Source organism: Numida meleagris, chromosome 6 (assembly GCF_002078875.1).
Source record: "Numida meleagris isolate 19003 breed g44 Domestic line chromosome 6, NumMel1.0, whole genome shotgun sequence".
Taxonomy (NCBI): domain Eukaryota; kingdom Metazoa; phylum Chordata; class Aves; order Galliformes; family Numididae; genus Numida; species Numida meleagris.
Window position 1 is genome coordinate 1,954,717 of NC_034414.1, and position 24,934 is coordinate 1,979,650.

The 24,934-nt window shown below is 51.9% G+C and overlaps 2 protein-coding genes and 2 long non-coding RNA genes across 9 annotated transcripts in view; 2 read left to right on the forward strand and 2 right to left on the reverse strand.

Moving 5' to 3' along the window:
• The window catches only part of EPS8L2 (EPS8 like 2), a 47,761-nt gene extending 29,610 nt beyond the window's left edge, over positions 1 to 18,151 (reverse strand). Inside the window, exons 1-3 of the mRNA XM_021403482.1 lie at positions 17,671 to 18,151; positions 4,219 to 4,283; positions 3,132 to 3,187 (exon numbers count right to left, since the gene is read on the reverse strand). Coding sequence (XP_021259157.1) covers positions 3,132 to 3,187; positions 4,219 to 4,283; positions 17,671 to 18,114 — 565 coding nt within the window. The 5' untranslated portion in view covers positions 18,115 to 18,151. The remainder of the gene's footprint in view (positions 1 to 3,131; positions 3,188 to 4,218; positions 4,284 to 17,670) is intronic.
• On the forward strand, positions 7,343 to 13,750 carry LOC110401922. 5 transcript variants are annotated; one of them, XR_002440690.1, is made up of 5 exons: positions 7,343 to 7,877; positions 7,992 to 9,703; positions 10,270 to 10,497; positions 10,812 to 11,004; positions 11,159 to 13,750. It is a non-coding gene; the product is annotated as an uncharacterized LOC110401922 (long non-coding RNA). The 5 variants fall into 5 exon arrangements; XR_002440689.1 differs by having other exon boundaries at positions 7,343 to 7,640; positions 7,743 to 9,703; XR_002440691.1 differs by having other exon boundaries at positions 7,343 to 7,640; positions 7,844 to 9,703.
• LOC110401924 lies at positions 13,912 to 21,647 on the forward strand. Its single transcript, XR_002440695.1, has 3 exons — positions 13,912 to 15,069; positions 19,120 to 19,202; positions 21,127 to 21,647. It is a non-coding gene; the product is annotated as an uncharacterized LOC110401924 (long non-coding RNA).
• On the reverse strand, positions 19,209 to 24,934 carry TMEM80 (transmembrane protein 80). 2 transcript variants are annotated; one of them, XM_021403485.1, is made up of 6 exons: positions 24,508 to 24,934; positions 22,525 to 22,618; positions 22,335 to 22,427; positions 20,946 to 21,048; positions 19,878 to 19,985; positions 19,209 to 19,789 (listed from the first exon to the last, which is right to left on the reverse strand). In XM_021403485.1, exons 2-6 carry the CDS (start codon positions 22,538 to 22,540, stop codon positions 19,726 to 19,728), a joined length of 384 nt encoding a protein of 127 aa, XP_021259160.1. In that variant the 5' UTR covers positions 22,541 to 22,618; positions 24,508 to 24,934; the 3' UTR covers positions 19,209 to 19,725. The 2 variants fall into 2 exon arrangements, with proteins under 2 accessions (XP_021259160.1, XP_021259161.1); XM_021403486.1 differs by lacking the exon at positions 24,508 to 24,934 and adding an exon at positions 23,494 to 24,501.

A 24,934-nucleotide genomic window follows, 5' to 3' on the forward strand; every position in this document is an offset into this window, starting at 1 on the left:
GCAGGAGAGCAGACAGCAAGGAGTGACAGCCTGGGGGCCGTGCAGGAGATACGAGAGCCCTGCGGAGCCCAGGAGCTGTGTTGTGACCATGAAGCACAACTCAGTCCTTCCCCACCGGCTTGCTGGTGCAGCCTGTGCAGGCGGAGCCCCTCTCCCCATGGCTCCCCAGGCACATGATACCCATCCCAGGGCCACGATGGCCCGGTGCGAACAGCTCCTCTCTTTGTGTTAGCATCCCGTGTCCTGTTACAGCACCGCAGCCTTTCTTGGGTTACGGGAGGCGTGCAGTGTCAAGTGATCACGCCTCACCGACTGGAGCTTTTCGAGTCCGTGTTTCTGTAGCCTAACTCGTGCTACCGGCGGTTTCCCAGCCCTGAGTGCACCGAGTTTGGGTCTTCCCCAGAAAACATGTATCAGGAGGAAGATGGGCAGCTTGGAGCCGGCTCTTGGCAGAGCGCTGGGAAGCAGGCAGGCATCACACAGATACAGCACAGAAGTGAGCCCCATGTGAAGCCCACTGTCCTCTTTAAACTCCCCTTGGCTCTGCGCAGCTTCTCACACTTACGGTGCCCAACCCTCCACGAGAAACAGCACCAGCCAGCCAACCACAAAAGCAGCTCAGATGTCCTCCTGGTTATCACCCCAGCAGGGGCCGTGCACAAACGCTTCCTTCCCAGCCCTTCCCTCGGCTTCTGCCAGAGTCACGCTCCTTTCCCCCCGCCGCCTTTCATCCCCGTTCAGGGCAGATACCGGTAAGCAGAGAAGCAGCTTAATTTATTGATGGGATGCATTAACATTTATTCAGCCGCTTGCTGTGCGTTGAGTAAGGTGGCAACCTGATAGGTGCCAGCCATTCCCCCTGCTCTCTCTGTATGGGCAGTCACGGACTCTTCCAGAATATGGAGCTGAGCAAACGTGATGCCCTTTAGCAAAGGGGAGTGGGAAGGACGAGCATCTGCTGTCACGGCAGCCAGGCAGCTCCACGGCTGAGCGCCTTAGGATCAAGATGCTGGCAGGGCTGGAGATGGGGGAAGATGTCTCAGGGCTTTAAGCCATTATTGTGCAGAGTTCCCTGGTGATTTGGATCTTTCTACATCCCTCTGTGCTCGCCACAGTGAAAAAGACACCAGCTGTGGCACGAGGGCAGCCACCCTCCCCGCCTCTGGGCAACAATGTCACATCTATGGACCTACATGGGTAGAACCATTGAGGTTGGAAAAGACCCTTAAGGTTATCAAGTCCAACTACCATCCTAAGGCTACAAGTCCACCGCTAACTCATGTCTCTAAGCGCCGCATCCACACATCTCATCAATATCTCCAGGGATGGGGCCTCCACCACCTCCCTGGGCATCTCGTTCCAATGTCTGACAACTCATGCCATGAATAAATCCTTCCTAATGCCCAATCTAAACCTCCCCAGGCACAACTTGAGGCCATTTCTTCCCATTTCCTCGAAAGCACTGTGGATTTGGGGCTTGTTGTGCTCATTCTTGGGAGGCCCAGCAGTGTGCACAGGCTGAGGGTCCTGCCTGATTGCACAGGAGAAAAATGGAAATATAAAACTTGTCATTAAGCTGCACAACGTCCCTTAGCAGCGCCACAATCACATAATCAAGGCCAGCTCAGCTTGATGTGATTTGTTTCATTATGAAACATAATTCTCCCTGGAATTTGAGTTCTTGCCTGCCCTCCACCCCCAGCTCCCAGCAGAAATTCGTGTTGGGGGAGGGACAGTCCAAGTGGAAAGGGGACCCAAACATTTAAAGGCTCCTTTCACGCACGCTGAGTGCCCTTTGAAGAAGGCACGCTGAATTAGCGGGGCGGGCCCCACGTTCTGCAGGCAGAAACCCCGCGGACGTGCTTGTGCATAGGGGCAGAGCCAGCCACCAGCCGCTGGCTTCTGCGGTAAAGGGCTGCCAAGGTGAGGGGGGGAATCGAGGGAGGAGATTTATTCCTCTCAATGGTTTGGCCTCTGGCCTTTCAGTCCTCAATTAAGGTTTGCTGGAATTTGGTGGGAGAGGTTCTTGCTGAAATTTGCTTTTGAGGTGTGTCCGTGCAAAAAAAGGGTTTAAAGATGTAACTCCGCGTTGAAAATGACTTATTTGAGAAAGTGCGTTTGGTTCCAAAGCAGTTTGTCAGCTTTTTTTTCCTTCGTGGGCGCTGGCCTGAGCACGCCCTCCTGTTTCCAACCCATTTTTCATCTCCCTGTTTCAGTTTTACGTCTCTGTGCGGTTCTGTATTTACCTCTCAGCTAACATCTTTCTGCCCCCGATGAAAACTGCAGGAGCTTTCAGTGCACAGCTGAGGAAGCGATGCTGTCAGAGGAGCAGGAGGAGCTTGTCCGAGCAGTTGAGGTGACAGATCCCTCTGGTCAGTAACACCCAATTTCTCATCTACCTTTATTCCCACAGTTCACTTCTTGCAGCTCATCCAAGTTAGCTATTCCTGTGTTTAACACTTCACCTGCCCCCACCTTCCACCAGCCCCCACTACTTCTCCAGATTGCTCATTTGAAGGACACCATCTCAGCCCATCCACCCTGATAAAACTATAGGTAAAACCATTCAGCAGCCAAAGTCACTTTCCAGGGACAAATACAGCCACCCTCATAGCAGCAAAGGGAGCTGTCTGATCAAACACTCTCTGACAGGGGGCTGCCACAGCTCTTCCACAGCCAATGGAAGTCCCAGCCAAGCAAAGGGACAGCCAGAGGGTGGGAGTTTGGGTTGAGCACAAGCACTGATCCCACCGATTCTGTTTCCAAACAGCCAAAGGGCACTAGAGTTGTCATGGTTCACTGAGTAGTTAAGGGAGTATAATCATTAACCTGCTGAGGACAGTCTTTCTTTTGTTAGGTTCTATATCGAGTTACCTTGCTAACATAACCCGAGAGGATCTAGGTGAGAGGAAGCAATGCTCTGCGTAGATTGGTCTGTCCTCACTGAACCACAGCCATGCCCAGCGTGGACCACGGTAGCACAGGGGTAAAGAGCATGCTCCATACATAGGTGCAGACACACGTGATGGACTGCTGGCTTCAAACTCCCCAACAATGATGTCCAGATCTCCAGAGGTGCTCTTGCTATGGGAAACCTGAGACAAACTGGCCTGTTTGTGGGCACCACTTACCGTACAGGTCCTTTGCGCTCAGCTTGGAGGCTCCGTCTGCTTTGCCCATGCTGCCACTGCAAAAAATAAAGGAAGGCACCAATCAACATCACCTTCTGCATGCAACAGTGCAACCTTACAGCAATCCTGAGGGAAGCCAGCCCTGCTCTCATCATCACATCCATTGGATGTGCTGCCAGGCAAAGAGTTCTGCAGCTCCCTCTGCAACCCTAGCTGTTATCCACACCACGGGCCTGTGTCACCAAACCCAATGGCCGGAAAGAGGAGCAGGGCAGCCCACCCAGGCCTGTCCCTGGTAGAGTTACCACAGCTCGCAGTGTCCCCGGGAGCACATCGCTTATAGAAGGGCTGTGTTAAGAATGGTGCTGTATGGGAACTGCTGAGTCAGGACCTGAACCACTGGTTGAGCACCTGGAGGAAAGACCCAGTCAGCTCTGGGAGCACAGCTGAAGGCAGTTCACCTCTTAGGCCTCATTTAAGGGCTGGCTGCCACTGAGGAAGGATCTCTTCCTGGAGATCTCTCCTTGGTGGAAGCTTTTTTCTGGGAGCCCAGAATCTTCTGATACGGGTGAGCTATCTACTTCCCTTCCCTTGTAGCACCTTGCTATTGTGCTGGTCCTTCTGCCTCTGTTGTAACGTGTTTTCTATAGCGTTGGTCTTTCTGATTGATGCAGGTGCTCCCACTGAGTTGTTATGGGGAGGAGGCCAGGGAGAAGGAGGCTGCTCCTTGAAACTGAGTCCACCTGAACCTAAGCAGTGCAAGCACCAAGGCTTAGGGCTCTTTTTAAACCTACTCCTTTAAGGTAAGTGCTTAGGTATAGACTGCATCCCACGTGCAAGTGTGGGGGGATGTAATTCTGTATAAAACAGTTGAGTTTTGTGGGTGTCAAGCTTCGAGGCATGGGTTACATCCCCTGGAAGGCCCATCTCCACATGCCGTGTGGCATTAACATGTGAGGAACCTGGGAAGGGTTAAACAAACCCTGTTCCCTTGGGGGGCCAGGTGGGACCACAGGGAGCGTCCCCCTGGGCTCTGGGAAGGAGCGGTACCCACAGGATGGAGGGAGCCCACCACGGAGATCCTTACTTTGTTGAGCCAGGGCTGCTGCTGAGGGATCCCTTGAGACTCATGTTGCTTCGCAGGACGGGCAGCTTCAAGAGAAGCAGAGGAGACAAGGTTAGAAATTAAAAAACAGCCTTCACGCTTTCCAGTGATTTATTGGTGCACGTGATGCCTTGACTCTGATTTGGGGTTCCCAAGCAGGTGAGAGCAGCACAGCGAGGCTTTCTGGCCATTCACTGCTCCATGGCTCTGCCCTGGGCTGAGGTGAAGGTAACAGAACCTTCCTGAAACCTATTTCCACCTCTCCTCTCTTGCCCATCCCCTCCAGGCACACCCAGACTTGCGGAGCCTATGGTCTGCACAGACTTGATGAGGTCTTTGCCCCTGTGCCCTGATGGTCGTTGCGAGGCCATTAACAGGCTTAGAGCTCACTCATCTCAGCGTGTGCTGACCACACTAAGTGTCCTGAGTCATTTGTCATGCCCACGCTGCTGTTACCTTGCATGGCAATTTTAATCCCTATGCCAGCTATTAAGATATCTTTACCCAGGGTATTCCCTGTATAGAGAAAAGGAAGGTAACTGTCAGTGCTCCTCCACTGACAGCATAAGGATGGGGAAAATATCACTGTGATGGCCGGCTGCTTGGGAAGAGGCAGGCAGGCTTAGTTCACAGAGACTTTTGCCTCTTTTCCAGTGAGAATTATTGATAATGAGAAAGTGCTTGAGGGAGATGTAGAACTGCAAGGGGAAAAAGGCAGGGAAGCCAGGTATAATAAAAACTTAGGGCATTTCATCTTGGGATCCAAGTTACTGGCCTTAGCTGCAGTGCGCAGGCTGAAGGAAGAACAAGGAAAAGTCTCCAAGAGTTTTAAATTTAAGAACTCAGGAGGCACTTGTGTGAAGGCTGGGCACTCAGGGCCTCTTTTCTCATTCACCTGGATCAGACCCTGCATCACCTCATTCTAGGGTTGTCAGAACACATAGAGTTATAGAATCATAGAATGGCTTGGGTTGGAAGGGACCTTTGAGATCATAGAACCATGGGATGGTTGGGTTGGAAGGGACCTTAAAGATCATAGAACCATGGGATGGTTGGGTTGGAAGGGACCTTTGAGATCGTAGAACCACGGGATGGTTGGGTTGGAAGGGACCTTAAAGCCTTCCCAGCCCCAACGCCTTCCATGGGCTGGTTGCCCCCCACCAGATCAGGTTGCCTGAAGCCCCATCCACCCTCGCCTTGAGCACCTCCAGAGATGAGGCATCTACAGTTTCTCTGAGCAACCAATTCAAATGGCTTAAAAACACTCCATCTAAAGGAAGGTGTCACTCAGTGAGCTCCCGCAGTGGGACCTCTGGATGAGGTTGGCATGTGCTGTGAGCTGCCCTGTTAGTTTATTATCAACTGAACTAAGGCTTGGTTGTATGCGATTCCTGGGGAATACTTCAGAGTCATCCCTGACGTCTGGGGTTTCCCCACTGGAGGCTGATGGTGTGCTGCAGGGCTTGTTGTATCATCAGTAGGGCTGCCCTGGCTTCCTCACGTATCCGGTTTAATTCCCTGTCTTGGAAGCGCTCACTCGCGGTATTTTGCTCTGTGTGTTTTCCCCTGAGGTCAGGGCAGATGCACAGCTTTCTCACTGCACGTGTGCCAGGGAGGTGTGTTTTGTGGCAAGACAGACTCTCTCTGGGGGGTCCCTGGCATGTTTTGTGCTCAGCCTTACGGCTTCCATCCCACTTTGTATCACAGCAACACTCCTCAGAGCTAAGGCACCGGTAGAAATGGCTTCCAAGCACATGAAATTCCCCTTTAATTTTCATTTCTTTTGGTGGACACCTAAGCCTGTGCACACAGACACACACACACACGTACATGTGGATATTAATTCATACAGATGTAAGAATTGATACTTGGTGTTCTGCCAGCCTCTCTTGTGTGTAATGAAACCCATCCCTGCGCCCAGGCTTGGGTACCTGTGAATTTTTCCTCTGTTAATAGCTGTCTGCTGGTTTCCCCTTACAGTCCTCAGATGGTTCCTATCTCTGAAATCTCTATGTACATTAGCATAAGATACCTAGAAAAGGGAACGTGCTCTAATAAACTCAGCTCTCTTCTGCTTGCCTACTGTCTGAGCGCTTCAGTCCTGTGGCTAATGGTGAGAGCTGCTTATTAATGTAATATTTCTGGCTCCCTTTCACTTACTGCCCCAGGGCTGTGTCCTTAATGGACTGAAATCCAGGTTACTCCAGCATGCAAGGGTTGCTGAATTTGGCTGGTGGAGTTCAGAGCTTGCTCCCAGGCCCCAGCTGGGAAACAACAGCAGGAACCTGGGATGCCAGGCAGAAGCTGAAATGCATCAGCACCACTGATTTCAGCAAGAGGCTGATTGCAATTTGCTCCTTTGGACACACAGAGTGATCCCTGCTCCATCTCCGTGGTCATAACACAGTAAACTCCAATGGAAACCTCCTTTTGCCATCACTGTTGAAAGGCTGCCCTCACTTCCAGGGTGTCTGCATCCCAGCTGGGGCACTAAACCAAGCCAGCAGGTCCTTATGCTGATGGGCTCCCTGCTTCTTATTTATTTGTGCTTTTTTCAGTATTTAACCTTTGCCTGGTTCTTAGTGCAGCTGTGAGGACCTCGTTCAAACTTGCGTTAATTGAAAGGAGGGTGTGGTGTGAGGCTGGCCAAGTCAAACTGGGACACAGCCTTGCACCAGATCTTTTAATTCCATTTAAATTGTCTGATATTAATTGAATCCTGGCTGGCAGACTGCGGGAGGGCACTCTTTGGAGGGGATGGAGCCTTTATAATTACTTTGGCTGTCTCTCAATTTCACAGACTTGAGTAAGAGGAAGAAAGAGCTGAGAGAGCTTCAGCTTCCTAAGAGCACTGGCAGTCTGCAAATTCCGATGTGCCCACCCAACCTGGCTTTGAACGCCTCCAGAGATGGGGCATCTACGATCTGTCTCAGTCTGGCCTGTTCCAGTGCATCACCACCCTCGGAGTAAAACATTTCTTCCTAACATCTAAACTAAATCTCCCTTCTTTTACTTTAAAGCTATTCCCCCTAGGCCTATCATAATCAGACCATGTAAAAAGTTGGTCTCACTCCTGCTTGTAAGCTCCCTTCCAGTACTGGAAGGCCACAATGAGGTCTCCCTGGAGCCTTCTCTTCTCCAAGCTAAACAAGCCCAAATCCCTCAACCTGTTTTCATAGGAGAGATGCTCCAGCCCTCTGATTGCCTCGGTGGCCCTCCTCTGCATGCTCTCCAAAAACTCTGCACACACTAGTCCAAAGATGGACCCCTGGGGGACACCGCTCGTGACTGGCCCCCACCTGGACATAGAGCTGCTGATAACAACTCTCCAGCTACAGCCAACCACCCAATTCTTTATCCACCTCATAGTCCAGCTTTCAAATCCATCTCTCTCCAATTAAGAGGTAAGGATGTGGTGTGGGACCATGTCAAAGGTCTTGCACAAGTCCAGGTAAATGACACCAGTTGTCCTTTCTTTGTCCACCGATGCCATCACTCCATCCTAGAAGGCCACCAGACCGGTCAGGCATCATCTGCCCTTGGTGAAGCCCTGCTGGCTGTCTTGGATCACCTCCTCATCTCTCATGTGCCTTCACATCTCTTCCAGGAGGATCCACTCCATGCCCTTCCCTGGCACAGAGGTGAGGCTCACCGGCCTGCAGTTCCCTGGGTCTTCCTTTCTCCCGTTCTTGAAAATAGGAGCCATGTTTCCTTTTTTCCACTCACCGGGGACTTTGACACCTATGGCTTTTCAGATATGATGGAGAATGGCTCAGCAACCACATCAGCAAGCTCCTTCAGGACCCTGGGGTGCATCAACCCTTCACCCATCTTCACAATGGCCACTAAACCACACCCTCAGTGCTGCTCTACGTAGTTCTTGACCACCTCCAGGGATGGTGACTCCACCTCTTCCCTGATGTGACATCAAGGTGGGTGAAGTATCATGCTTTAAAGCAAAGGAAATCTCCCTCCCTGGCTTTCCGGATGTCCTTGAAGGTCAAATATCCTCCCAGAGACGCACACGGAGTCATGACAGGAGCCTGTCATTGTTTTCTGTGCTACTTTTCTGTAAGTTCCTAGTAAATGGACCAGAGCCATGCATTGTTTTGGCTTTTTCTGAGCCTTTGAAGAGGGAGGTGCAGCCTTGAAAGAGTTGGAAGAGCTCTGGGGGAAAGAATAATGACACTTCTGTGCAGGCTGATTGCTTTGATTGACATTCATCCTTTTTATCAGCAATACTTTCCATTCATCTGCTGTGATCACACATTATTTTTGTTCTCAAGCAAATGGAAAGGAGTTGTGAAACTTCCTGAACTCCAGGTGAAGACCTGATAACTGGAAAATTGGAAACACTTGTGTATCGTTAGGGCCATAATTAATCTCATCGTGATGGCTGTTAAAACCAATACTAAGAGCAGCATCTAGTGTTTGGGAGCGTTTTTCCTCACGGGTCTTGTCTTTGTTTCCATCAGTTATCCCACTGAAATCTGCCACAATGCCTGTGGACTAGAACTGAAACGTGTTCTCCTACCTGGACCCATACTGCTGGTTTAACCCATGTGTAACCAAAAAGGAGGCAAGTAAGGCTTGATATCCATAGCCTGAAGCGATTGGACCGTGGGGAGCAAGGCCAATGAGCAAGGCATCCTCTAACACCCTGCCAAGCCAACCTAAAGGTGGTGGCAGTGAGAATGACTTTATTTTGGAGCACACATGAAGTGCACATTCTGGAGCTTGGGCAGCAGCGATGGAGATGGATATGTGATGCAGAGGCTGCCCCAGGGTCCTGCCCAGGCCTGGAGCACACAGATCCATGGCACTGCTGCCTGTGCAGGCAGCTGGAGCCGACGGGATGCGTTGGGCAGAAATGCTAGATTAGCAAAAGCCTCAGCAAGTAACATAAAGCCTCGCTTCGAAACATTAGCTGTTGCCCACATGATGTTATCTTTTCAACTTCCCAGGACAACAAAGCACCGTCTGTTAGGGTTGCTGGGTGTCTTTTTTTTTTTTTTTTGCAAGGGAATGTCACGCTGACAAAAGCTGTTTGCAGGACTGCCCTGCAAAGCTCAGCCTTCTTGTATGCACATGAGCAGGGGGAGGACAGGCACCATAATACACGCATCCTGCCCCGCTTGGCTTGTCCACCATACAGGCAGCCCCTGAGGGCATCCTTCCAGCTCCCTGTGTTGAAAGATACAAACAGATAGAGAAGGCTACACCCCACGTGGATCCTCTAACACAACAGCTTTGTGGCTGTGGGTCTGTGCTCCCCATGGCGTGCCCATCTTTCAAATCATGCTTTGCAAGTCCTAGTGGCTCGGTGACGTCCACAGCTCGATCTTAACCTGGTGCTGGTGATTCTATGTTGAGAAGGGGAAAGCATCCAATTGATATTTCCCGAAGAGCCTGGTGACCTTGGGATTCTCCCTTCCCACCTGCGCTCTTGGAGATGCTTTGAAGAGCGGTGAGTCCTGTTGCCCTTCTCATCCTCCCTCCCACCTTTCAGTTTATCTTTACGGCAGCGGGGGCACTCAGGGTCACAGGTTGCTTTGGGAAGATGCTAGCCCCAACCTCCTCAGGAACAACAATTTGTGCTTAAAATGTATTTCCCGAGAAAACAGGCGGAATTCCAGCAGCGAGAGGGGAACTCCCATGCGCCTGTCAGGCAGTTGGGCTTGGCACCAGTGCTCCCTGGGGTCACTTAAACAAGGGCCTTGCATAGCAGATGCGTTGCTTCCCTGCTATGGAGCCAGCAAGGAGCAATGCTGGAGGCTGTCTGCTCACGCTGAACCATACTGGGAGTTCTTCTGCTCCTGCCAGCAGGTAAAACACCCAAAAGCAAGTCTAGACAGTGCCTCGCTCTATAAATATCCAGTGAAAAATGCAAAACTAGCCGCAATCTCCAAGATCTTTGGGGAAAAAAAAAAAACAAACTGGAAACTGACTGCGCTGCCCCTCTGAAAGAAGTGTAGGCAGAGCCTCCGTGCTGAGTCACAGCTCCTGAATTTACACTTTTCCTTTCCGTTGCAGGAGCCCCATGGAAGCCAAGGAAGAACAAGGAGCAGGTCTGGGCTTGCGGTGTCTGCCCAGCTTCCCTCTTGCCAGGGGCACCGCATACAGCGTGCACTGTGCCTGGGCTGCAGCTTAGCAAGCCTGAGAATCAGGCCCAGAAACAGTCTGCCAAATATTTACAGATGCTTTTGGGAACAACGAAGGAGACGGATGAGCCCTTGCTGCATGGAAGCTCTTCATAATGGTGTAAATGAAAAGATCCTCGCTCAACCCAATCCAAATGGGTGCTGTGAGTCCCGGGGAGGGGATGGCCAGGGGCTTGCTCCAGCACCCAGAAAGCTGGCAGAGGAAATGCCCTGGCAGTTGTTGGGCTGACGTGTTACTCTGCTCTGTGTCCTTGTTCAAAACTGAAAGGACAATCCCCTTTTCTCAGCCTGCTCCTAGGTTCCAGGAGCGACGTTGTGGCCAGCGAGAGGGCTACAGCTGGGATATTCAGAAGGGCAAAAGATCTGACACTGCACCTCTTCTGATGAAAGGGATCCTTTTTCTTTCCTCTGCAGGAATCAGGACTTGGGTGTCAGGCCAGTGAACGCAGGGAGTGACCTCATCGCAGGGCGAGAACACCTCTCCCTTCTCCCTTGGCTCTTCCAGGCATTTGAGGAAAAGATGGGAAGCTCAGCAAAGCCAGCACCAGCGGGGCAGCAAACAGGGTGGTGGGGCTGCTGCTCTCCAGTTCTCTGGTCCAGCCATCAGGTAGGGGACCACCCACTGCAGTGGTGGTTGCTTGGAGCTGATCACCCAAGTGCATTAAGAGCTCATTAAGCATTGGCTCTAATGTGTAGGTGCGTGGTGACCCCACCTCACACTACTACGCACGATCCTTACAAGCTCACCTCTCCTTTTACAGGTGACCTGCACGGCTTGTCAGATCCACCTGGCAAACAAAAGCATTTTCCACATGGCTTCCCAGCAAAAGCCTTAGCCACAGGAGGACCACAATGCTCCAACCTGAATGTCGCCAGCCCAGACGGGAGTGAAGTGCTGCAGGGGAAGAGGACTGGGTGGCAGTGCTGTCCCTCCACGCCAACTGGTTCATGAGTAAGAGGTGCTGAGACAGATGGGATGTTTCCTTTAGGAGGAGGCTATTCCTCTTCCAAACGTCCGCCGGCAGCGCTTTGGGCTTGGGGATGCTAATGCATCACTGATGTTCATTTCCTGCCATAAAACTCACCCTCTGACTTTGGCCAGGAGGGCGGGGAGGAAGATTTGAAGGAGGAGATTCATCCCGTGAAAAACACATGTGATGTTTAAGGCTTTTCCAGCCTTCTCAGCCTGACCACGGCAGTGTTCGTTGCCACCTCTTCCCACCCCATTCTGTGCTCCCTGCTCATATCCTGTCTGTCTATTTTCGGCCGCTCACTGGCAATTCATTGGAGCTAAAACCTGGCATGCGGGAGCTCTACTGTGAGTGCAGGTTAAGTGAGCTGACATCAGTGTAACCGGCTCCGTCATACTTTGGCCACTGTGAGTCCTGGGACGTGAATCCAGGGACCCTGAGCCCAGAGCTCAGGCCAAATTTTGGGCTGTCGGGGCCAGCAGGCCCCGTGGATGAGGCAGGAGCGGGTTTTTGCAGCAGGAAGAGCTGGTTGCACAGTAACCAGAACAGTCCCATGGGAGGCGGTTCCACAACCAAAACAACAAAATTATGTTCCCTTTGCCCTTTGTTTCGTTTCGAATAGAAGGATGTGTGCGCTTGGGTTTATCGAGAGAATTTAAATGGCAGTCTCTAATCTGACCGTGCAGAAATGTTTTAACAATCTCGCTGCAAAAATAAACCGACAAAAAAACCTCCTGCAATGGCAAGGAGGAAAAAATATACGTGGTCCCTGCAGCACAGGGCTGGGCTGGGAGGGCGGTCTGTAAGCTGAGCTATTGGAAACCAGGAGTGATCCCAGTGTTGGAAGGGTGTAGGAGAGCTTCCTGCGATGCCTCGAGGAGGGAAGGTTTCAATGACTGATGAATGGTCAGGTTGGATATTAGGGAAAAACTGCTTCTTAGAGTGGTGAGGCACTGGAACACGGGAGGGAGGTGGTGGAGTCACCATCCCTGGAGGTGTTCAAGGAATGAGGAGATGTGGCACTGAATGATGTGGTCAGTGGGCATGTGGGGGTGGGTTGGGGTTGGACTTGGTGATCTTAGAGATCTTTGCCAACTTTAATGATTCCATGATTCTATGACTGCCCACATGCCCTCAGTCCCACTGGGATTACCAGTCCCAAAAGACTAAAGCTCTGCAGATGGATGCAGAGGAGATGGTTTCTGAAGCAGAATCCAGCCGGGAAAGCACAGAAATCCATTCTGAGAGGGACAGGGAGCCTCTAACTCCCTGTCATTGAGCAAATACCATCTTGGTCCTAATGCTAAGCTGGGCGTTTTGAGCTAACCAAGGTCGAATTTAGCTCGAGGTGTCGGGAAACGAGATGCTGAGACAAGAGGAGCTGAGTGTCAGCCTCCTGCGCAGCGCCGGAGCGGAGAGCAGCTTTGCATGCAGCGCCTTGGCAGCTATCTGCACTCGTGTGGCCAAAGGCAGATCACCTTGGGGTCAGCACTGCACGCTGTGGGAAACGCTAGGGACCGCCGAGAGCGCTGACAGCCCAGATCTCTCCTGCTGTCTGCACCGGTGCTTTGGATGGCTCCCCTAACCTTTGGCTGTTTGCTCACAGGGTCTTGGCAGGCAGGGAGCGGAGCAGGAGCGTCTTGGGGCTCCTGCCAGGTGTGGAGCAGATGTTCTGGGGACCTGCCTGGTCTAGTTTTCATGTGACGGTGGCAGGCGGGCTGTAAGCACTCAGCCTCCGAACTCTCTTCCTAGGCTGTGATTAAACTTGCATGACATTTCCTTCCATCGAGCAGTCCCTGGGGCTGGAGCTCTTCTCCTCCCTGCTGGGAGGTGGGCACCTCTCGGGTGTCAGGTTGGGAGCGCACGCCCAGGCGTACTGCATCAGCCCCTGGATGTGCCTCAAAGATACCTGGAGCAGAGAACAAGAACAGGACGGGCGCCAGCTTCACGGGATGCCCCCCAGCTCTGTCACCAGTAAACAGCTGTTCCCTTGTTCACTGTCTCCATGCCGCAGGCAGCACCACGGATCTGGAGGACAGCGGCACCTCAGCTGTGCCTCTTCCACGCCGAAGAGCATCGGGAGCTCTGTAACCCAAGTCACGCATACGGGGCCTCTTCCTTCTTTATTTCTAAGCAGAGCAGATGCGGCAGCGTGGAGGAGCAGGGTGCTGCCCCTGGTGAGAGCATTGCTCAGGCAGCTGATGGCCTGACCACACCTTGGGTGTTACCTGCTCAGCTCCTACTAGCAGAGACCAGCACGAGCACAGCTCTGCTACACTTGCTCTCCATTTATCCAGTTCAACCTGCTCTTGCTTTGGTCAGTGCAGCAGCTCTTCTTGCTATGCTAAAGCTCTTCTGGCTTTTTTTTTTTTTTCAGTTGTTGAAACTTTATCATCTTTTTTTTTTTTTTTTTAACTTAAGCAGTAGCAACTGACAGCAGCACCCAACTTGACAGTGCAACGGATCTACAATTAACCCCCAGGGCCTGCGTGCCACATTTGCTCTCCCTCCTTCAACTGAAAACCAACAGAACAAAACAAAACCCCAACCTTCTCCCCACGTTACCCATATCTGACTTGTTCTGGCTTCGAGTGCCTGCTTGGAGTGAGCTCGTGGGATGCTGGACGAGCTCTGCTGGGTTCTCTGCTACTGAAATACTGCAGGGGAAAGCTGACTTACACCATTTGGGAATCGGCCCTTTGACCTCGGTGGGGCAAAGCGATGTTCCCATGTTGCAGGTGTACCACTGCCTGCCTTCTGTTTGCCTTCTGGGGATCTGGGAAAGGCAGGGTGCAGCTCACCTCCCTGCGTGGTCGTGTAGCAGCCCCCGACCGCTCTGTGGGTCTGGGCATGGATCTACCCCACTAAAGCCCTCTAGTTCCAGTCAGGGGAGCAACAACAAGGGATAACTGGCTGCCAGCCAAGGAGCCATCCCCTACAAGGAAGCAAGCAGCATCCACGCCTGCACAGGCTGCCTGGATGCTTGTTACTCCTCTTTCTTCTTCAGAGAGTGTGGAAAGTCCCCTATCTCGGCCCAGAAGCAATGCTGAGAGCATCAGGTGCTGCAAACAGGAAGAACTGCCTTGCTGTGTGAAAGTGGGTGTTAGAGGTTCTCCTGCAGGAAGGGCCAGGAACGAGTCCATTCACTTATTCCCCAGAGGAAAGCGTGAATATCTTTCTAGGGAACAGAGAGGTTTTTTAATTAGTGCTCCCTTCTGCATAAAGCCTGGCTCTCCTCCTCTGACTCCTCAGATGAGCACAGCTATAATTAAGAGGCAGCGGTGTCGGGAAGGAGAGCAGGCTCCAGCCTGTGATTTATTAAGGGCTGCCGTGGGTGCAATTGCCTTTCTCTCTTCCCCTCTCCTCAGTGTATCCACAAAGTGAATTTAGTGATGAAAGGAGTGTCTCGGGCGAATGGGCGCCTCTGTGTTTATCTCCAGTGCAGACAGAACAAGGGCAGAGTTACTGCTGCTTTTTTTTTTTTTCTTTCCCATGGGGTTACCAAGGAAAGCCTCAAAGCTCCTTTAGAGAATTTCATATCTACAAGTCTCAGTTCCAGCCTAAACCCCAAGCCTCTGGGCCTCCCCATGAGCAACACCTGGACCAAGGAGCAGCAAACACCTCCTGCCAGAAGCGGTGGGGTGAGGAGCGAGCCCAGAGGAATCCTGCTGGAGACCCCCCGAGGTGTCCGCAGCGATGAGGTAGGCTAGGGCTTGGGTTTGGGTTTGCATTTCCTGGTGCAGCTCTCTGGGCAAACCCGTAGCTTGGGTGGCAGCTCTGGTTCTCCTGGCAGCCAACGCCTCTCGCTCACGCACAGCTGGTCAGTCAGACAGCCCCGCTGTGAGATCAGCACCTTGCCCCGCATGTCACAAAACCAGCAGCAGGTGAGCAGCACCCAGTTCCTCGCAGAAGAACAGAGACTTCCCACTTCTGCCCATCCTCAGCAAGAGGAAAGTTACGTGTGAGCAGCCTGGGCTCAGCCCCGTGTGCCTGCTCGCTTGATCTAAATCACTGTCCTGCCAGCGGCAGCGTTTCGCTTTCCAAACGACCTAGCGATGGCCAAGCAGTGCTGCCGGCTGCCTGAACTTTGGTTTATTGCCATTCAAATGGTCTGCAGCTTACCTTTGTAGGATATAAATCTGTACAGGCTGAGACTGATTAAAAAAAAAAAATAATAAAAGGAAGCAGGAAGAACAAAGTTGAAACCAATTCCAGTTATGAGAAGGTTTGTGGGGCCAGCGGCTCGACTGCAAACCAAAACCCATGGTGCAGGCAAGTGCCCACAGTCAGTGGGAGGATGAGAGCGTGCCTGCCTGGTGACAGCAATGCTGGGAAGTTTCTGGTCTGCTCCCTCGGTGGCACCTCGGTGATGGTGAGCACACTGCAATAAAACCCTTGGGAGCATTCGGTGCATGGAACAAGGGCTGGGCTCTCCTGGGGAGCTGCAGGGCAGGCGGATGGGAAAGGCCTCCAAACCGGTCCAGCTCCCAGCGACGAGCCCTTCCCTCCCTTCCTAATTGCCATTCCTCCTGATGTAGCTGAGCGACCAGGAAATCAAACCACTGGGGCTTCTTTGCTTAACCCCCCCCCGGCACGGCGCATTTCAGGTTTGCGGGTGGTGCCTTCCCAGCCCGGGAGAGAGGAGGCGAGCACAGCGGCTGCCTTGTCCATGTGTTATTAGCACAGTGCGTGGGACCAGCTCTCTGCAGCATCTCCTCCAGCTCCCTGCTTGGACCTCCTCCCTGCTGTGCCCTCAGCTTCACGCAGAGCGGGAAGCCGGCTCCGTCACTCCAGGAAGTCAGCGGACTTGCCTTGGCGCTTCTGCTGGGGGGGAAGGCTGGTGAGGCTTGAGTATTTTTAGAGGGTGATTAGTTTTATTGGCTGCGATGACATCAAACTCATAGGCCAAAGGGTGCGCGCTGACACCTGCCCCAGAGGTGGGAGCAGTCCTGCTGATGGCTGTTACGTGAAGCAGACATGGGGCACAAAGGGAAAATGGCTCCATCGTCATCAACGCTGCAAACCTGCCCTAAGCGCACAGAGGGGGACCACGGTGTGGAGAAGAGAGAGAAGCTGGGGATGCCCCATCCCCAGAGGTGCCCAGGGCCGCGCTGGATGGGGCCCTGGGCAGTCTGACAACCAGCCCAGGGCAGGGGCTTGGAAATAGATGGGCTTTAAGGTCTCTTCCAACCACGCCATCCTATGGTTCTATGATCCAGCTCTCAGGGAGTAACACCCCACGGCTCCCCCCACGCGCTCAGCCTTGTACCCGCACTTATTTCATATGGATGTTTCTCAAGCCCACACAAGCCAACTCCTGCATTTCCCCTTTCGCTCCTCTCTTTGTCTGTCAGAACTGAAACCTCCTCAGTCCTTCAGCCCATCGGGGTCTCTTCCGAACCTCCGTCCCTATGAACTTACATGCTCACCCTGTGCTATCCCAAGCACCAATTTAAACCTTGCTAAAGACAGGGCAAAGCAAGGATCGCACAGAAGTAGCTCAGAGAGCTCTTGGACAAGCAGCCACTGACAGACCTGTGCCTCACGCAGAGTCTCAGAGCAGCCCAGCAATGCAAGTGTTACTCCCCGTTGCCCTAATTACAGCAGGGCAATCACCGTGTTTTACTACTGTGTTGTCTCCCAGTTATTCTCCGTATTCAAAAATAACATCGGTCGCACATTGTCCCCGAGCCTTGTCCTCGGTGGAGTTTGCACTGGTGTTTTCTAGGCAAATAAGTGAAAGGGGAAAGAGAGCTGCGCTCGAACTTGGTGACAGAAAGGAAAGCGGTCGTGCACAGGGATGGGTCAGCACCAAGCAAGCCTTCCCTCCGTTCCAACATCGCCACTGAATTTGCCAAGGTCACTGAAAGCAGCAGCTCGCAGAGGAGCCCGGTGCAGAGCAGCAGAAATCCCTCCTGAAAGCAGGAAAGCCCGAGCTTTGCAAGCAAGCAGCTGCTTGATCCTGCAGTCGCCGTAGTTTGTTAAGAACAAGAAGAAAAGACCCTGTTCTGAGCAGGACGGACATCTTGCTGCCAAGAAAGTGCCACCTACTGGAGCTGGCCCGGCAGGAACGCGTGAGAACGGGAAACAAACCCAGAAGTAACGCTGGAAAAATTACTTTTTTCCCCCCCTTAGAAAACCCAAACAGCTACAGAGCCATACACTTACAGTACTCCCAGCCGCAGCCCCCTCTGATCACACCCCTCCGTGGCTCAATCCACCCGCAGCCAAACGTTGCGGAGGACTTGGAGGGTGGGGGGGCAAGGAATATACGGTTTTAGGGATCAAAAGGAGAGACTCACCGGTGCTGAGCAGTCCCTCGTGTCCCTGGTGGTCCCCTCGGCTCCTCTCGCTCCTGTCCCAGATAGCTGCGCCCTTCTAGTGCAATCCTGCTGCCATGCTCCGGCAGCCCAGCTCCTCTGCTTCGCCTCGTGCCCCAGGGATGGAGGACAGAGACCACCTGGAGCCCCGGCCTGGGGTCCCACCGCCTCCCCCTTCCCTCTGCCCTTTCGTCCCCGTGCCACTCGCCCCGGCTGTCTGCGAGCAGGTGACAGAGGTTTCTTGGCAGAGGAGAGAGGAGGGGAGGGATGTGGAGGCAGCGAGAGGTGGAGCTGGGACCCGGAGCAACAGGTTACTGAATAACTAGGAGCCGGTGGCCCCAGGGAGCTGGGCAGTGGGCCTTCGCCGAGCGAAAACCGAGGGGGGGGAAACGTGTCTAATGTCAGGTTTTTCTCGCCCGAGAACATTTCGTACCCCAGGGGGAGGTAGAGGAAGGCGGGGGTGATGAAGGAGAGCGTTGAGCTGGGTTTTCCATCGCCGGTGAGGGAGGGGACGCGGTGCCCGGTGGGGGGAACAAGGCAGCTTTTGTGCAGCCCGGTGCCGCTCGCTGGCTCGCGGGTTGTTTTCCACCAGCTTCACTCCTGCCTGCTCTCACCGCCCTGGTGTCTGCTAAAAGATGTGGGACAGATGCCTTGACACGGGTAGACGGCAAAACATCCTCCCCATGGTCCCCAGAGCAGGGTGAGGAGAGGAGCCCCCCAGGGGCACCCTTCTGGGGAGAGGCTGTGATCCCTGAGGTCTCCCCAGCGCAGAGCAGAGAGCAGATTTTTCTCTCGCTGCTCTTCCGAAGCCAAAGGGAAACTGCGAAAGATGCCAAGCCCACTGCTGAGCCTGCACGGCCACAGCGCTGCGAGGATGTTGGTGCTGCGCGTTGGGGTCTGATGGCACAGTTCGGAGCTCAGCAGGGCAGGGAGGAAAACCACAAATGAGCTTATTGCACCTTCCCTGCACCACCTGGCGCTGGTCAGAGCAATCGGCCAGACTGGGAATTACCCTGCTGCATCGGTGCCCGTGCTCTGGCCTCCTCAGCTCACATTCTGCAGAGCTTTGGACCAATAAAGCCCTATCTATCGCTCGCAGCATCTGAGTGTGACATCCCAGGAGGCCAACGTGCTCCTTGGGATCAGCCTTTCAAATCAGGTCGGCGGCAGGCATCCCTACGAGGGCTTGAGAACAAAGACTGCTTCCTCACAGAGTGAGCAACACCCAAACTGAGCTCCTCAAAACACGGGTTCCTCTCAGTTTTTCTGGCCGTTTTCATCCAACTCGCTCATCCTGTTTCAGAAGGGCTGGGCCTCGTAATTAGAAGCTCCACCAATCTTACGTCTGGCAAATGTCATCAATGACTTTGTTATGACTTTGCTCTTCTACCTCTGCTCGTGCTAAGGTTTTATGTTTTATTTTGTCTGCAGTGAGCGCCATGAGACGTGGGGAAGGCAGAGCACAAAGGCTGCAACTTGAAGTTAAAGTGTGTAACTCTCCCACCTCCGTCCAGGTAAGAACAATATTCCACTTAGCAGCTGCCTTTAAAACCCGTCAGACTTTCTGTGACCAGCTTTCTGTACAAGGCAGGCGTAAAGAGACACCAGGAAAAATGTGCCCTCTTATTTGTATGCATACAGAAAGGGCTTCTGCTTGGAATGCATTCATCATTACGAGGGTAGATCCAGGTGGGTGTGTTTGTCAGTCTTCGTAACAAATACGTGATGAGTGCATTCCATTATGCCAAGCAGATTGGGAGGAATGAACGGGTGGGTATTTGATTTGCGCACAAGCCCAGAAACATTTGGCCATTCCATTTCCTGGCTGCTCAGCACCCAGTTCTGCTGCTTTGCTGCCTTCCTGGGCGCAGCCTTGCTCCTGCTGATCAGCAGAGCGTTGTTTGTGCCACTGACTTGAACAAGACGAGGATGTGGCCCGGGGAGGTCCATGCCGCTGTGCATGTTTTGGTTTTGACTGCTGGGCAGCACGATGTGGCCAGAAGCCGGCGTTACCTGGCTTGCAAGGATCTCCCCCAGCTACAGATGAAGGATGAAACTGGGTGCTTCCACAGGAAGTGTCTCTTGTTCCTTTCTACCACCACTGCAAAGGAAAAACCAATGTGGCTAAGGTGATACCGGGCCTATACCACCGTCTTTCCTGCCCCTGGCTAGTGTAAATCAGCACAAACCTCAAACACTTCCCCAGGGCAGAGAGGCCTACAAAGAGGAGCAGGAGCAGAAGGTTTTTGCACACATGCAGTCTTGCCCAAGTCTCTTTTGCGTAGGTCAGCTGTACCCTAGGATTTGAACAGAACGCTCTGCACTTCAAACGCTTCTTAGCAAGATCTAATACGTTCTTTATTTGAATAAATAAATAGAAAAATAAGAAATTCTGAATATAAAAACTGCCTGTACAAAAAAAAAACCAAAAAAACCCACCAGCTCCCAAGCTTTACAGTATTATATATTTTTGATAGAGTGAAAAAAAAACCTGAAATTGCACAGTTGATGACCCTCATGCTCCTGCCTTTGGCCTCCACGTCAGTGAGAGGCAGCAGCCCAAACCTCGTAGCCCAGCTCTCCGAGTCGGAGCAAAACTCAATTCAAGTCCATCCCACCGGGACCCATCAGGTGCTGCCCTACTAACGGCAGGGAAATTACCATGGGGGTCTGAACACAAATGAGAGCAGAAGATGGGTAATAAAGCAGAACTGTGCCGTGAAACACCTAAGTGTACGTGGTGAGGCAGAAATGAGTCCATACGACACTGGCCTCGTTCGGTTCTGTGTCACTTTGCTTGCGTGGTGTTGCTCGGTGCCATGAAAACTCATGCAATCTCAGTGGCATGTAGCACTGGCTGCTGTTCTGTGTTGGGAATTAATACTGATCCCTGATGAACACCAGAGCATTAAGCATTTCTGCCGAATCATCTCTAGCATTTGCCCACAAATAAGCTAACTGATGAGACAGTGTAGCACAGCTGGTAGAAAGGCTATCTTCCCTACTGCTTGGGGGGATCTCTGCCAAAATAGGTAATTTAAACAGGAGGAAGCATTACAAAATGTTGATATGCACAAGAATTAAGTCTTTGAAATCTAAAAACACTCTTTAAAAGAAGAAACGCGTCCAAAACGTGCTGTGTCACAGTTAGGGCTTAGCCAACAAAAGCAGCGATGGCCAAGACCTGTAGTACTGACTCAAGGCCGTACGTAAAGAGAAGAACAGCATTTAAAATGACATCTGCTTTGAGCACGTACGTTTGCCATATCAGGAAATACACAGACAGAATCATGCTTCCGAACGTTATCACAAGGCTGAGACCTAAAGGAGCCTCTTCTTCTGTCAGGTTACCCTTTGAACCTTTGAGGGAAACAAAAAGCTGACATGAATCTTTGATGCACTGAGACCATGCTCAAACAAGGCTCTGTTTTTTAACAGCTCTTTAAGAATAAACCCAGAGATCGGTGGACAATCCATTTCTTGCTGACTGAGGTTCATCTCAACGCAGAGAAACCAGGTGACATTCCAAGTCAGAACACCTTCCCTTTCTTACCACAGATCTTACCACCAGTCCTGAAGCGGCAACCATTCTGATCGCTCAGCCTGGCCCTCTGCTTGGGTAAGCATCAGACTTCCCCCCAGCCCCCCTTCAGCCCCACATCCAGCATGGCAATGTGGCAACACTGAAGGACATCCAATGCTGATTTTAAAATCTTATGCAGCAGAGAGTCTTCTGTATACCCTAGTGATCTATTCCTACTTCAAGTTCCAGGCATTGTGAAGAAGCTGCACTTATGCCTTACTTGTATCATATTTCTGAGCTTGCCTTGGTAGATTTTGCTGTTTAGCTACATGAGACTTGGAACTTGCTTTTTATTCATCCGTCAGGCTCCAAGCAAATAAATGCAGAAAGCTTTAAGGCAGTTGGCTAAGCATTCAGCCCTACAGCAACGCAGCTGCATTCAACAGAGACCCGCCTTGTGTAAATGTCTTAGGAGTATCTAGCACAAATTTTAATAGTGATGTTAAACCTCGGTTAAAAGACGGGACTTGATGAAATTCCAGCTGGCTTTGGACAGGGATTAGTAGGATTTCATATGGAGCCTTTCCATTGTTCTGGCATAGCGAAATGGAGATGATGAGAGTGACATGTGTCTTTAGAAGTGGAAGGAAAAGCTGTAGTCACAGTGGCAGCCACGGGCTGCTCAGGGACATCCTTAGCATTACCTGTTCCACAAGGCTCCAGCCAGCTGCTTACTTTGATGCATTTCTGGGCAGCTGAAAGGAGCTGTATCGCCTCAACGTATGGAAATCTCTGTGTTTCAACACGTTCATTCTCACAAGCCACACCGATGGTAAACGGCGTAGCAGCATTCCAGCTGTCCCAGTTGCACTGCTTTCTGACAACCCAGCTATTGTCTTCTTAGGGCATTATAGATCATACATCAGATGAGAGCAAATTCTGTGTGACCCTCGAGCCAAATACGTCCATCAGACAGGTAAAGTTTAATAACACAAATGAATAAGTCTCCCAAAATCTGCTTGTCTGCTAAGCTGACACGTTCTGACACCCAACTCCATTTCAGAATGATGAACGTTTACAGATTCTATTCCCCCTGAAAAGGTGCAGTGATAACATGACATACCCAAGAACAACCGCAGCGCTTCAAGAATGGCCATGATGCAGAGCAGTGCAAGATCGGGAGCCAAAAAACGATCCGGGTAACTGAAAACCTGACCTGTGGAATAGCACAGCATCAGTAAGCCAGAAGAATAGAGCAGGGATACCAGCAAGGCACCAACGCATCAGAACCGTGCAGCCTGGTTGCAACTTACTTTTATAAACCATCATCGCCAGCGTCGCCACGAAGTAGAAGACGTAGTAAAGCCCATTTATGTAAAATAAAATCTGCAGAGGAACGGATGAGAGCTGATAGCTGTGGTTAAGGATTTCTAGTAGCAGTGAGGTGGGACCCATCTCGTAAAACAACCAGTTCCTAGTAACCTCAGAGTATTCTCTGTGCCTCCTGATACTAAATGATTCAAGTACGCCTGGCCTACGGGGGAGGTTTCAGAAAGTAACTGGAGATTGCAAACACCAACAGCTTGCTGTTTCAGGTTTGCTTTTTGTTCTTTTTCTATTTTAATTTTGGTTGTCGCAGCGTATTCGTTAGCCCAAGGAGACGAGGGGAGGGCGTGCATGTGTGCGTCTCCCCAGCCAACTTCTGTAGCTGTTAGCTGACAGAGGGCTGGCACGCTCTGATATATCAAATTCCTTTGCGTTTTTGAAAATAGGTGGCTCTGGGAAGCAGACAAGCCCTGTTATTGCCTGCATGACGGAAACCCTGAGAGCCAAGCCCAGCCTTTGTTACGTGTCTGAGAAAGGCCACAAGCTCAACTTTGAGATGTAAATTTGTAAGACATTTCCTTAATTCGCTGCTCACGAAACGAAGTATTGTATAAGGCGACTTTTAGCTTGTCAGCGTGGCTCTGCTGACCAGGGACTTGAAATCTCCACAGTCCTTAACACATCCTCAAAATGCCTCTGAAGGGCAGGGAATATGGCAAACACCCATGTACAAAAACAGAGTGCTTACAGACTCAGAATATTCTCACCTGCAGCCACCCTAAGATGAAAACCGCCGTCAAGTTATGCCTCTGCTCTGAATTCATCACCCGGGCTCCCCCTGGAGTCAGCCCAGAAGAATACCTTCATAACCAAGCAGTCAAATTAAATTAAATTACCAGCCCACCTCTCTCTTTGACTACAGAAGACATGTAAATGCTTCAGGTTATACGAGATACCCAGCAGCTGTCTTCAGGAGGCCACCCTCCCCGACGGGTAAGTGCAGTTCCTACACAGCAGGTACATGCACGCTGAAGGCATCACTTCTTGCACGGCAGCATGCTGTGAATGCAATACAGAAGACACCAAGGGCATCTGGGGGGCTCACTGCCACATGGAAAAGCTGCAGTGTGGCTCAAAGAATCCAGAAAGCTTCATCCGTTCCTATGTATTTTTTGTAATGAAATTATACCAGCTGTTTTTTCTTAGTCCTCAATAGCACAAGGCAATTTATACAAGGTACAGCAGTGCAGAGTTCACTATTTCTAGCTGTCTGTCTCAAGGCATTCTTTATCCTCTCCTCTCTCCCCAGCCCCTCTCAGATAGTATCTCTCTAGGCAGGGACTTCATCCCAGGCATCTTTTACAGGAACAACCCATCCGGTTTTTGAAGGGAGCACCCACCCACGCGCAGTGGACGCCTTCCAGTTCCCAGAGAATCCCACTGCATTAAAATAGAACCAGGTTTGTGCGTTCTTCCAGTTGAAGGAAGGCGGAACAAAAAATGACTAGGAGGGTTCTAAGCATGGAAATCTCTGAAGACAAGGGCGTCTCCTTTAGGAGGCTGCTTAGATCTCGGGAAAAGACAGGGGTGAATAAACATGAGAGAAGAGGAAAGGCTGCCGCAAGCTGCTTTTACTGCCTCTTGCTGGCCCGGGCAGCACCAGCTGTCTGTGGTGCGCTGCCCGAACCTTGTGTCTGCAAGTCCACAAGCCAATCCGTGGCCTTGCTTCCTAAGGAAAGGAGTTGGGCGAACTCTTGATGGCGGCCGGCCCTCTGCCAGGCCTGCACGCTGGGTCACGGGGCTCGTGCACCACGGGGAGCAAGAAGATGTCAGCAAAACCCCACAGCAAACGCCTTCCACTGGGGGGAACGTTGGATGAGGGACACAGAGAATAGCAGCCCCGTGCTGGTTTGCTGGGCAGAGACGGACACGCTGCAGCCCGCCGTCCTGAGGAGGCACCAAAAGGATACGACGGATGAAGTCCTTCCTTTCCGTGGAGAAGAAAAGAGAATAAAGAGCAGGAGATGAGCCTAAATATTGACCCAAAGCGCTGTGGAAGGTGCCGTGACCGGGAAGCCCCTAAGCCTATGCTTGTGAATCTTTTCGTCTCCATTCGCTCCAAGATTGACTTGTTTTTTGGTTCAGGTTCCAACCGTGACTTTTTTTCAAAGGCACAACACTCCAAAGCGACGCGGGGAAACCCCCGCTCTGCAGCACGCATTCACCCAGGAGCGCAATCAATGCAAAAAAAGGCACGGCTGTCAACCCGGAGCTGCTCCTCCTGCCCTCTCGCAGCCTCATCCCCTCGACCCACGCACCCCCCCCCTCCGCCCCTCGTTAAGCTATTTAGGAACGCGCAGGCATCTCCGGCCCACGAGCGGCGCCGCTTTGCGCAGC